At 42.0% G+C, this 12,222-nt stretch overlaps 3 protein-coding genes across 3 annotated transcripts; 2 read left to right on the forward strand and 1 right to left on the reverse strand.

The window, feature by feature from the left end:
- Positions 1–46: 46 nt before the first annotated feature.
- fahd2a (fumarylacetoacetate hydrolase domain containing 2A) lies at positions 47–4,678 on the reverse strand. The gene is made up of 8 exons (XM_072432887.1): positions 4,551–4,678; positions 3,903–4,171; positions 2,233–2,449; positions 2,074–2,133; positions 1,832–1,994; positions 1,541–1,649; positions 238–325; positions 47–141 (listed from the first exon to the last, which is right to left on the reverse strand). The coding sequence occupies exons 2-8, from the start codon at positions 4,169–4,171 to the stop codon at positions 79–81; spliced, it is 969 nt and encodes a 322-aa protein (XP_072288988.1). The 5' UTR covers positions 4,551–4,678; the 3' UTR covers positions 47–78.
- Positions 4,679–5,008: 330 nt separating this feature from the next.
- Positions 5,009–8,668, forward strand: LOC140346877 (putative aminopeptidase W07G4.4). Its single transcript, XM_072433098.1, has 16 exons — positions 5,009–5,050; positions 5,582–5,623; positions 5,709–5,799; positions 5,891–6,039; positions 6,108–6,216; positions 6,288–6,415; positions 6,493–6,592; positions 6,683–6,758; positions 6,836–6,921; positions 7,004–7,108; positions 7,239–7,314; positions 7,388–7,506; positions 7,591–7,674; positions 7,746–7,803; positions 7,921–8,102; positions 8,326–8,668. The coding sequence occupies exons 1-16, from the start codon at positions 5,040–5,042 to the stop codon at positions 8,461–8,463; spliced, it is 1,554 nt and encodes a 517-aa protein (XP_072289199.1). The 5' UTR covers positions 5,009–5,039; the 3' UTR covers positions 8,464–8,668.
- A 525-nt stretch (positions 8,669–9,193) lies between these two features.
- pcna (proliferating cell nuclear antigen) lies at positions 9,194–11,374 on the forward strand. Its single transcript, XM_072433459.1, has 6 exons — positions 9,194–9,595; positions 10,186–10,283; positions 10,359–10,426; positions 10,497–10,691; positions 10,776–10,899; positions 11,003–11,374. The coding sequence occupies exons 1-6, from the start codon at positions 9,375–9,377 to the stop codon at positions 11,077–11,079; spliced, it is 783 nt and encodes a 260-aa protein (XP_072289560.1). The 5' UTR covers positions 9,194–9,374; the 3' UTR covers positions 11,080–11,374.
- The last annotated feature ends 848 nt before the right edge of the window (positions 11,375–12,222 follow it).

The following is a 12,222-nucleotide window of genomic DNA, read 5'->3' on the forward strand; positions in this document are numbered from 1 at the left end:
TTGTTTAGGATTTGTACTGGTGGATAAATAGATATTGATCCTGACAGACTGTGCCAACCCATTTTATTTTATTTAAGGTCAGACTACCCTATTTATTATTGAACCCAGCTGATCTATTTGGCACTCCACAACATCTCCTTTCTGAAACAAACAAGATCAATATTCAGCAAACTTTCTTGTAAAACTCTGCAACTCTTGCAATGCATTTCTAAAGTGTAAAAAAAAACAATAACACACCTTGAGGAATACGGGTGGTGATCTGAAAACTCCTACTCCTGGAGGCGTGCCGCTCAGGAAAACATCTCCCGGAGCTAAAGTCATGAACCTGGTGAACAGAGAAACACATATATTCTGCAAAGAATAATGGCAACTCTCTGGGTGTTGAATACTTTATAGAAATACTTTATTTAGTTTGGTAGGAGAAACTTTCTGTTGAGATTTTAGGCTTGTTAGCTTGTCGTTTTGTTACGGGGGCAAAAGGTGTTTGCGTAGGAGAGCACGTTTTGTCTGAGGAATGCAATTTCCTCTGTCAGTGATGAACGAGAACGGCATAAGGCTGGGGTTCTCCTTATGTACAGCAGATGGATTTCTCAAGATTTGCATATTTGTTAAGTTGTGGAAGTTGAGTAAGAGATGCAATAAAAAGCTAATAATGTGAAGACAGAACTTGGGGTAATGTATTGTAATGATGACTTATTCATGCTTTGCACATTCCTTCAGGGAGCAGTGAACAATGGACTATATCCTAATAATTTACCGATATGTGAGGCAAGAGGTGCCAGCAAACTCCAATACTTTATACCAATTGTCCTCACACGTGCATGTTTTAGGACAGTGGATCTCAGGCTTTTCAGAGTATCACCTTGTAAATATTATCCTCCCAATTACCAGGTCTTGTTGAACAATAAAAGCTGGTCAAAAGAGAATAAACTGAAAATAAAGATCCTAAACTTGGCATAAACCAGATCTGAACCGCTAACGGAGCAATATTAAATGCATTACTAAAGGGAACATATCTTAAATAAGTAAAGTTTGAAATTTCAGAGGCCCCTGGAGCCCAAGTACTACATTTTTAGAAACGCTAAAGGTATTTCTGCTTCTTGTAGTCCAGAGCAGGGTTGTCAAAATAACAAAACAATCATTACTCAAGGACTAATATTTAAACTGTATAATTGAAAATAGTAGATACTCATTCGAACAAGTATCGATGCTGAATAAATGGCAAATATGAACCTTTCATTAAAATACTTTCAGAGTGGTCTTCGGAACCAGTACAAGACCACGTGGAAATACTGGAGGAACTGATTATTTTGGGATGAAAACTACATTCCAATTTCTTCAAAAAGGAGTATCAAAGAAAACCTGCAGTCATACGTTTAGAGGACAGGCAGAGAGCTCTAGTCAGTCCAAAGGATCACCTTCCATTTTCTGGGAGGAAAAAGGGTTAACAACTCTGCAACTTTGCTTCCAGTCTTCTAATATAACTCAGTATTTAAAACGAAATAATGTAATGCATGCGCTGTGTTGGTGTGACCGTTACCGTGAGACCCAGGCAACCAGTTGTTCTATGCCAAAGATCATCTGCTCCGTGCTGCTGTCCTGGACTGTGTCTCCATTAACCAGACAGCGTACGCCCAATTTATGTGGATCTGGAAGTGCAACATTGAGATATAAAAATGCGTACTGGTCTACTCCGAACTTAAGACGGCACACTTCACATAATTGCAGCTTGTTAACGCGGGAGTGACGGATAAAATCACACATAATTGCACAATTTGCCCGAGTGCGTTAATGCAGTCTCTTTGTCCCGTCGTCTCTCGCTGCCTCGCACCTGTGACGGCGTCAGTTGTTACTAAGGCTGGACCGAGAGGACAAAATGTATCAAAGGTTTTTCCCAGAAGCCACTGCTTTCCGTTCCGCTTCATCTGCCAGTCGCGGGCGCTGACGTCGTTGGCCACGGTGAACCCCGCCACATGTGAAAGCGCGTCCTCTTCCTGTACAAGAATGGCGCGAGTGAAGTTTTTTTTGAAAGAACGGTCCAATGAAAATGTTCAGTAACAACAAGCAACTCACCTTGATGTGTTTTCCTTTTCGTCCGATCACAAACGCCAGCTCCACCTCCCAGTCCACTTCCTTAAATTGCACAAGGATTTGGTTCATAAAAAGCCACATTTTCAAATTATTACAGCTGAGGATCTGTTCATCTGTTCATGAGTTGTTAAGCTGTGTCACCTGACTCTCTGACGGCAGAAGGATGTCATCATAAGGTCCGGTGATGGCGCTGGGGAACTTGCTGAAAACTATGGGTTCTTTTGGGATTGGGGCGTTTTGCTCCAGACAGTGGTCACGGTAGTTCATGCCCACACACACCACCTTCTCCGGGGCCAGGACCGGGGCCAGCAGCTTAATGTCCGACCGTTTCACCACGCACTGACCAGAATCCAGAGCTCTAAAACGACGGAACAGACAGTGAGTGAAAGTGCCTCGTCACAGCTCTGTACGGTCTTTGCTCGTCACAGCAGACGTCACCGACAGCTGAGGAGGCAAGCAAACAGAATTTAGATGGAACTATGATCTAGGGCTGCCGGCCTTTAGTCGTTTAGTCAATTGATCAGTCACATTTTGGTCAACCACAATTTGTATTAGTTGACTATTTATTTACATTATAAGGATATATGTGGGAAACGGCAAAAAAGGTGAAGGCATGGAGTTTGCTTAGTTTAATCTGCCATCTACGTATAAATACACTGTTGTTTCCTAGTACTTTACTGTGTAAATACTGACATTTTTGTGAAGGGAAAAAAATAAATGAAGAAGCACTCTTTAAACAGAAATGGAGGCTTAAGGTTCAAATTACAAGTAATATACAACAGCATTTTGAAGCCATGGGGCAGCATCAGCCCTGGCCATTCAGATGCTAGTCAGCTAATAGATGAAAGAAATCCTATTATTAGTTAGGGTAACAAATATTAGTTTCAGGGGAAACTTAAAACAGTGCAAACAAATAGATAAACAGGACAGGCCATCATCTGGAGGCTCCGCCCGGTCGGCAGGGCATACTCAGACTAGATCAGCACATTGAGAATGAATCTTGGATGAGTCGAAAGTCATAGAAAGTCTTAATAGTTTTGAGAGCTTTTGCCCTTTTAGTTGACTAATGGATCTAGAGGGCATGTATTTAGTCAACCAAGAATTTCGACCAAAGCCATATTTATAATCACGTAACCTACTCACTAACCCTCGACTGTTAGTGTGTAGGAAACTGTATATGTCAGCAAAAATCTTCCTTTTTGTGCTAATTTCCTTCCCCTATTCTTGCACATAGCCTACATGTAGTTTATAATTACTTCTATTTTCCGTGCAAAGGTATATTTGTGCGTTGACACTTTTTTACATATATTTTTTGCAACTTAAGTGACAATTTATTTGGTTTGTGTCTCTTATTCATGCTTTGTTATTAAGAACTAGTCTTGTAATTTGTGAGCTACTGTAGTCAAAGTAATTATAGTGATTTATTGTTACTGTGGTACTGATATTTAATTTTAGCTTTTCATTTATTATAATAACTTTATTTCTTCTGCTGGTTAGCTGCATGTCTGTAACAAAAGCAATTTCCCTTGGGAATGAAAAAGTTTTTTTTTTTTTCAGAATAAAGTATGCCCAAGTCTGTAAGTGGCTTAGTGTGCCATCTTCTGGTCTAGTTATTTCAATACATGAGGACCTGATATTTATTCCTATCTTATCTTATGGCGGTTAAGGCTTACCCATCAGGCCAAATTACAGATGGATCTATGGCTAGAAAAGAACCTAGACCCTAGAAAAATGACATAGTGCACCTTTAAAATGAGGTAGAATACTGTAACTGCAGATTGAGATAAATAACCAGCTGGTTAATAAATTACCTCTGAGCCCTTTCCAGGCCCTTGTCTCCCAGCTCCAGCAGCTCTTTCATGGTGCAAGGTGCAGAAGGGTCAAACGCCTTCAAATCCACCACATCCAGTCCTGCTCCTTGCTCCACGCCCACTCGGATGCTCTTCCCCACATCTTCACGGTGATAAAACTGCACCAGGCGCATGGTTACACCACTCAGAGTCCTGCACTGTGGCTTTGATGTGCGTGCAATACAAAATAAACTTCTGACAGTGGGAAAGGAACTCCGAAGAAGTCTCATCTGGAAAATACAGAAATAAAGAGTATTACTCAGAGTCCTTCTCCTTTATTGTGCAAATTAAATGGAATAATCATGTGGTTTAGTGGTGCAGAGTGGAAGCCTGTTTAAGCCAGCCAGCCCTCTCTGTATATTTATACTGATGACAGGCTACGTCCCATGATTATACTTTGACTTAATTAAAGCCACTGACAGCATAGTCATTCAATTTACAAATATATTCAAATTCCATACATCACGTTGACATAATGCCTTGCTGTCTGAAGACTAATGCCATCAGAACATCACTGCTGTCATTTCTCATTGTGCAAACTACACAAGGCTCAAGTACAAGGCTCTAATATAAGACTCAAAAGTCAAATTAAGTATTTGCTGTGCCTACCAGTTTGACTGCAGCCCCAGTTCCAAATGGATGATGAGAAAACAATTACAAGTTACATTGCAACGCTGACATACTTGGGGCAAACATGGATTTGCCCTTTGGACTTTCTGTAAAACTTACCTCTGCTGTTTAGGGCCGAGGCAGTCACGTTGGTGGATTACTTCCGGGTCCCATGTTTATTTTGTGTCGATTCATAAAAGAACAAAAGGATTTGAAGAAACAATTAAAAATAAAACATGTACAAATATCTTCTTACTTTTGACCTCCCAAACGGCGCAGTCACCGGGAACGTGAATAAACCATGGATATGTTCAAATGTCGGAACAAACAGGATTTAAGCAACAAAATGGAAACGGGAGTTATAAATTCCGAGGCGCCGCGGAGTCATTGAAGTGCACGCGTGTGGGTCATGTGACCGACGGGCGTAATTGTCGCTGCCGCTGGTGTCTGCTGCTCATTTTGTCTCCAGACTCTGCGAGCTCCACCACAATGTGCACCAGGTGAGTTGTAAACCGTTATCTAGTGCTTTTCATCTTCCAGCAGCACGTGCACACACATTTAATTATTTAAATCTAATCTTCAATTTCAATCTGCACTCCTCTGCTGCTATGTTCCTGCGTGGCACAGATTTATACAAGCAGAGATATGCAGGCTATGATGAGTACAGGGCATGGATTCGTGGATCTACTGTATGAGATTTTTATTTTAATACAATATGCTATTAAATTCTGCTGTAAAACAATCAGAGGCGTATCAAATTGCAGAATATATTGAAAGAACAGGGTTTTCTGCCATTTTAAAACGTTTTGGTTTTAGTTTCAATATGACAGTTCTTGTGGTATTTTATCTTCTGATGCCAAAAGAAATAATTGCATAACATATTAAATGGTAACCGGTTTCTTACGGGAACAAAGTCTTCTTTCTGCGGAATGAGACTCCACTCTTTGACCTCTTCTCTAATCAAAGCCGCCAGATTGCTGACACAGATGATTATGACAGGAAGTATGTGTTTTCTTCTTTCTCCTGTCTAGAGTGCAGCCCGTTGAATGGACAACCGACCTCAAGAACCAGAAGTAAGAAGTGTTGAAATTCATTCATTCATTTCCTGTCTCGTTTTGTCTTGACACTGAGCTCTGGTTTGTTGATCCTCTGTTCTAGCTTTGATGGGATCTTGTTGGTGACCCAAAGCCATGACAACTTGCCCCGTCAGTTGGAGTGTCTCAAAGCTCCACTGCAAGATTACAGCGCTGTAAGTCTACGAGAAAAGATTTTGCAATTCTCTAGTTGCTAATCTTGTTCTAGCCTGTATGATGTGACGGCCCCAATGCTCGTCCCTGTAGGTGGACGGTGGAGTAGGCGAGGAGGTTGTGGTCCTGAAGGTGCCTGGCCTTCCTGGAAATCGACTTCTGTTCGTCTCCACCGGGCCTTTGAACCGCGACTACGACGATGTCCGCCGCTTCGGCGACGCAGCGGTCAATGGCATTAAACGGTCTGTAAAATGTACCTAATAATAATATAATTCTGTCCCTTGTCTCTTACACATCTGATGTCCTTTAGGGCTCTTAAGACCGGCATGCAGCGCCCCCTTTTGGTGTGTCCTGAACATCCAGAGTATAAGAAGAGCACATTGGTGGCTGCTCTGGGGGCCCTTCATGCACTCTACATGGTCAGTTATGTTGAATTATGCTGTATTTCGTCACTCTAAGACTCTATCAGATGTGTTTTTGTTTTCTTTAGCCATTGGAGGTAAGGGAGAGCAAAACCAAGCCCAGCGACTACAAGGCGTGTGTGCTGGGCCTGTGGGTGTCCCAGGAGGAAGAGGGCAAGAAACTGGTGCAGCTGGCTGAAGCTCTGGAGAGTGGCAGGTCAGTCGTGTCAACATAACATCATTCTAACATAACTTTTGATGATAACTCCAATTGACCCCTTTGACCCTTCACAGAGTGGCCTACCGTGATATTGGCGGCTCTGACCCGGAGCGCATGGCTGCACCTAACGCTGCTCATTATGTTCAGGAGTTGTTCAAGGACAGCCCTGTGAAGGTATTTCAGAGGTTCAATATGCGTGCGGGAGTGTTGACGACACTTGTCAACACTCCCCCACACTTAAGCATGTTGGTTGTTTCTGGTCAGGTGGACGTGGTGAGCGATGTGAAGGTTCTGGAGAAAGAATATCCCTGCCTCGCTGCGGTGAATCGCTGTGCAAACTGTGAGGCACTTTTTTAACTTGTAGTGTTTGTTTACTGTATATTTGTGTGTAAAACTGAGCAATTGTCTCTTTCTTAGGTGTCCCTCGTCATCAGGGAAGAGTGGTCAAACTGCAGTACTGTGGAGAAGGTCCAGTGACAACTACACTGATGCTGGTTGGAAAAGTATGAGTTTGAATTTCAAGTAATGGCTTTATTAATTTCATAAAGACCCTTTGGACACTAGATGGTTGGTTTTTGTTTTTAGGGCATCACATATGACACTGGTGGCGCTGACATCAAGGCTGGAGGATTCATGGCCGGAATGCACCGTGATAAATGTGGAGCTGCTGCAGTTGCAGGGTTCTTTCAGGTTAATTTGTTTTTAAATCTAGTGTTTTTTTAAAGGGAATTGACTAAATGTTTGCGAGCACTTTGAAGCCGAGCACTACTCAATAAAACCATGTATGGTAGATAGATTACCGGTATTTCTGGTTGAACAGATCTTGGCCAAACTGAAACCAAAACATCTGAAGGTTGTTGGAGCCATGGCTATGGTCAGAAACAGCGTGGGTTCAGGTTGGTGAACATGATTTGGCTCCTTGCGAGAAAGCCGTTTCCCTTCTGTGGACTCATGTCAGTGTGGCTTTAGACTGCTATGTGGCTGATGAGCTGCTGGTGTCCCGTGCGGGTCGCAGAGTGAGAGTGGGCAACACTGATGCAGAGGGTCGAATGGTGATGGTGGATCTGCTCTGTGAGATGAAAGAAAAGGTTTGTGTTATTACTGAAGTGATTACATTGATAGTTTTCTGTCATCTACAATCAATGTATTTTCTTTTTCCTGTTCATCTTCAGGCTGTGCGTGAAGTTTCTCCTCAGCTGTTTACCATTGCTACTCTGACTGGACACGCCATTCGAGCCATGGGACCGAACTACTCTGTGAGTAGACCTGCTGCAAGATCAGACCATAACATTTATTTGGAGGTTTCTATGAGTGCTTTTCTTTACAGATTATTATGGATAATGGTCCAGCTCACCGCTCTGGAAATGCTGCTCAGTGGCAGAAAGGTTGGACCATCTGTGCTTACAGTTTTATAATTAGAAAGTTTTATTGATCTGTATTAAAAGGACAACTTTATTGTGAAACACTACTTTAAATTCTATGTTGTTGCTGCTCTCATTTAGCTGGGGAGGTGCTCGGTGATGAGTTTGAAGTGTCCCGTATCAGGCGGGAGGACTATGAGTTCCACAAGGGAAAGTCTGAGTATGAGGATATTCTACAGTGCAACAACCTGCCTTCATCAGCCACTCCTCGCGGACACCAGACCCCTGCAGCCTTCCTCATTATGGCCTCTGGGCTCGACAAGGTACACATTTGCACGCTTTGGCTGCATCCCTTTTTTGATTATCTCTTTAAAGTCTCAACTTCCTCTGCTGTAAATCCTGCCCACTGTAGTGAGAGTCTATATGAAACCATGTCTCCCTCCTGTGTGAGTGGGACCTACAGCTGATGAGTTGAGGTGCTATTCAGTAGAAATGTACTGCTTGTATCAATGTTTTTGTTTCTTTTGTTGAATTGTTTGAATGCAGCACGGAGTGGATTCTGCAGCACCTCTGCCGTACTCGCACATTGATATTGCTGGGTCCAGTGGTCCTTTCCCTGGTGTGCCAACAGGAGCTCCGATCCTTGCAATGGCTGTAAACTATATTCTGGGAGGGCAATATTAAACTTTCCATTGGGGCCCAGCTAAAACCACATGATGCACCATGTAACACATTCTGTAATACCTCAGCTTACTTACTGCTAAAACCAACTGACTCTCTTTTTAAGTGACCTAAAGTACTCAGGGGTTCAATGACCATATATAAATTGCCACCTTTTTTGTATACGTGTCTTGGGTGAAAAGTGCAAATAAATGTGGACATGACCATTCATACTGTGTGTCTGTAATTTATCAGCCTACCATTGCTCATATCATAATAAAACGGTGTCGAACTATTGTATTCCCCATTTTAACTAAGATTAAGAGTTTGACTGCTATGAATCTGTATAAATGTTTATATAAACGTATATAACGTTCATGTTTAATGAGATATTATACTAAGGAGCCACTGTTAATTATGGACATCTGAGTCAATCAAAAACGTAAATTAAGTTAACATGGCATGTAATTTAATATTTAAAAAGATAACTTCACATGCAAGTTCCCTGCAACCTTCTGTCAGTAACATTCAAATGTTATTTTCTTTAACAATAATGGATCCAACTCCCTGAAGACGAGCGTATTCCGATTCCTTGTTCCTTATTTTTCAAGAGTCGATGACCCTGGAATATTACTATAGATAATAAACAGCGTTATAAGTTGTATAAATGAAGCTGACGTTTTTCCCACTGGCGGACACGGAAGTGACGTAAGGGCGCAGAGTCATTAAAAACAGACGTGAGCGCGCGCTTTCCACTCAAACCTTTGGTGCAGTGTCAGGGGTACAAGCCAGAGCTCGCCTCCTCCTCAGTCCTTGGACACAAAGCCTGTGTTTTTGTGGTCATCTCTGAATCTCCGGCGAACATTTGATCCACCGTCACGGGGAGCTAGAATCTAAAGCTACGCAACCGCGAAACAACCACCACAACCACCACCATGTTTGAGGCACGTTTGGTCCAGGGCTCCATCCTGAAGAAGGTGCTGGAGGCTCTGAAGGATCTCATCACAGAGGCTTGTTGGGACGTCAGCTCGTCCGGAATCTCCCTCCAGAGCATGGACTCGTCCCACGTCTCCCTGGTCCAGCTCACCCTGCGCAGCGACGGCTTTGACTCGTACCGCTGCGACCGCAACCTGGCCATGGGGGTCAATCTGAGCAGGTGGGTGAAGGATACAACCGTGCACTGATACGAGGAACACGTTCAGACTTCATCGCTCAGTTCAATCTATTTGTATAACTGTTATATGTAAGGATGAAGTCGTCCGATAAGTTTTGAAGTGGCCATCTTGGTGGAGTTGCCCGGGCATGTCTCTGTCGCATTTTGAGCTCATGTATGAAAACGTTAAACTTAATCACCGTTTAGTTTGGACTCTGGTTTAAACTAGTTTCTTAGTTTATAGTGCTGTTAGTTTTATCACTAAGTGGGTAAATGCAAGCAGGTTCTATTGTCCACACGCCGCGACGTCATCTGAGCGCCAAGCCACGCCGGAAGTGGGAGGTTGGCGGGAAATGTAGTTTACCCGGGAACTTTGGTTTCCTTTCACTCTTGCTATCTCATCTTTTACTTTCAATCAAATTCAATATTATAGTATACATTTTACAAAACAAACCAGATCTTATTCAAATAGTAATGTGTAATAGTTTGGGTGTTGTAGCGCTGACCTTCTATTTATTATATAAAATACCTGTTTGTGTTTAATTGGTCAAAACTGCAAAGTCTTTTGATGCTAACTTGTCGTTTCTTTTCAGTATGTCAAAGATCCTGAAGTGTGCAGGAAATGAAGACATTATCACACTCAGAGCAGAGGACAATGCAGACACCCTCGCCCTCGTCTTTGAGACACTAAGTAAGTTTAACGTTTCCATAACAAGTGCAACATTGTGATTCTGAGCAATGCTCTGAGCCGCTTTGTCTCTTTTAGATCAGGAGAAAGTTTCTGATTATGAGATGAAATTGATGGACCTCGACGTGGAACAGCTTGGCATCCCTGTAAGCGTTTTCAATTAAACAAATGTATATATCCTGTTGTCTGTTGTCCACTGACATAATTTGTTTTTAGGAACAAGAGTACAGCTGCGTAGTGAAGATGCCATCTGGAGAGTTTGCCCGCATCTGCCGAGACTTGTCCCAGATTGGTGACGCAGTCATGATCTCCTGTGCCAAGGACGGAGTGAAGTTCTCTGCATCCGGGGAGTTGGGCACAGGAAACGTCAAGCTTTCCCAGACCAGCAGTGTCGACAAAGAGGAGGAGGCGGTACGTTTTGTTTTACTTTACAATGATTTTGTAACTGCTTCATCCAAATTCAACTATGCATCAACGTTTTTCCTATGGTTTTAGGTCACGATTGAAATGAATGAGCCAGTGCAGCTAATCTTTGCCCTCAATTACCTCAACTTCTTCACCAAGGCCACTCCACTATCCAAGACCGTCACGCTCAGTATGTCCGCGGACATCCCTCTAGGTGACTGATATGATTTGATTTTCTAGCTACTTTCACAATTCTGTAAGCTATTGCATTTAATGTTTTTTTCTCCTGAATAACACGTCTACTTCTCTTCCCACAGTGGTAGAGTACAAGATTGCTGATATGGGACATGTCAAATACTACTTGGCCCCAAAGATTGATGAAGAGACCTCCTAAGTGGCACTTAATGGACTAAAAGAAAATTGTGGTAAACTCAATTTTAAAGTGACCGGAGACGACTTTGTTGCTCAGCTGTCACCGTCAATTGCAACAGTGACATCTATTTTGTGGTCCACTCAGCACTGGTGTGCACTTGTTCTCTCCGCTTTGGGCTCTATTGACTGGTATTTTGATAAGCATTTTTCAAGTATCCATTCCTTCCTGTAGATAACATTGTATATATTTCCTTGATCTCAACTTTACCCAAATGTTTTTGTACCCAATGATTCAGTCAAATAAATGGTTTATCTCATTTACAGTTACCAGTGACTGCATGAGCATTTGTTTGGATTTATTAGTATTGTGGAATCGTTCAATACTCACTGATATGTCATTCTAACTGTTCCAAGACATCATGTGTCTTAATGCTTCAAAGGCACATTATGTCTTGCTACCAGTAGGTGGCAGTGCTGGTTGAGTTTAGCTGCTACCTGCAGCCACAGCAAGATCATCAGTCATGGATCTAACTGATCACAAGTAGGACAAAAATAACATTTCTGTCTCGTGAGATAATTGTTCTTGCCTTTGTAGAAGTTTGCTATACGTAACTGATGGGCTGCAAGGATCACATTTTAATGGTAGGCAATAGGGATTTGACTAGCTTTGCTAGCATTGTGGTAAATGTTCATAGTTTAAAATCTGCAAAGTTGCAGTTGGATATTTTAGTTTTTATAAAAGAAAAATACAGGAAGTTGTGCTATATTTTTAAACGTTATACCTCTGTCATCAAAATGTGTCATTGAAAACAATTTACTCTAACACAATATTTTAGAGTTTAAATAATTATTCAACAAAAAGGTGTTATCAAGCATTACTATTCACCAAATAACTTGCGTAATCTATGTGGATTTTTGCTCAGTATGGTTGCTAGGTAACAGTTGTTGAAATACCTTTACATACGTCACATCTGCTGTCCATGTCAAACCAGGAAGTACAATTATAAACTTATGAATAGGCAAAAATTCACTCACATAGTTAACATGTCATAAAGCCTCATAAAGAAGAGGAGTCTTGATGCTGCAGTCCTGAGTAATTACTGGCCCATCTCTAATCTGCCATTTTGGGGCAAAGTCCTTGAAAAGCTCACTGACCTTATCTTAA

The sequence above is a fragment of the Eucyclogobius newberryi genome, unplaced genomic scaffold, assembly GCF_026437365.1.
Source record: "Eucyclogobius newberryi isolate DKJ021-1_F unplaced genomic scaffold, fEucNew1.0.hap1 SCAF_6, whole genome shotgun sequence".
NCBI lineage: Eukaryota > Metazoa > Chordata > Actinopteri > Gobiiformes > Gobiidae > Eucyclogobius > Eucyclogobius newberryi.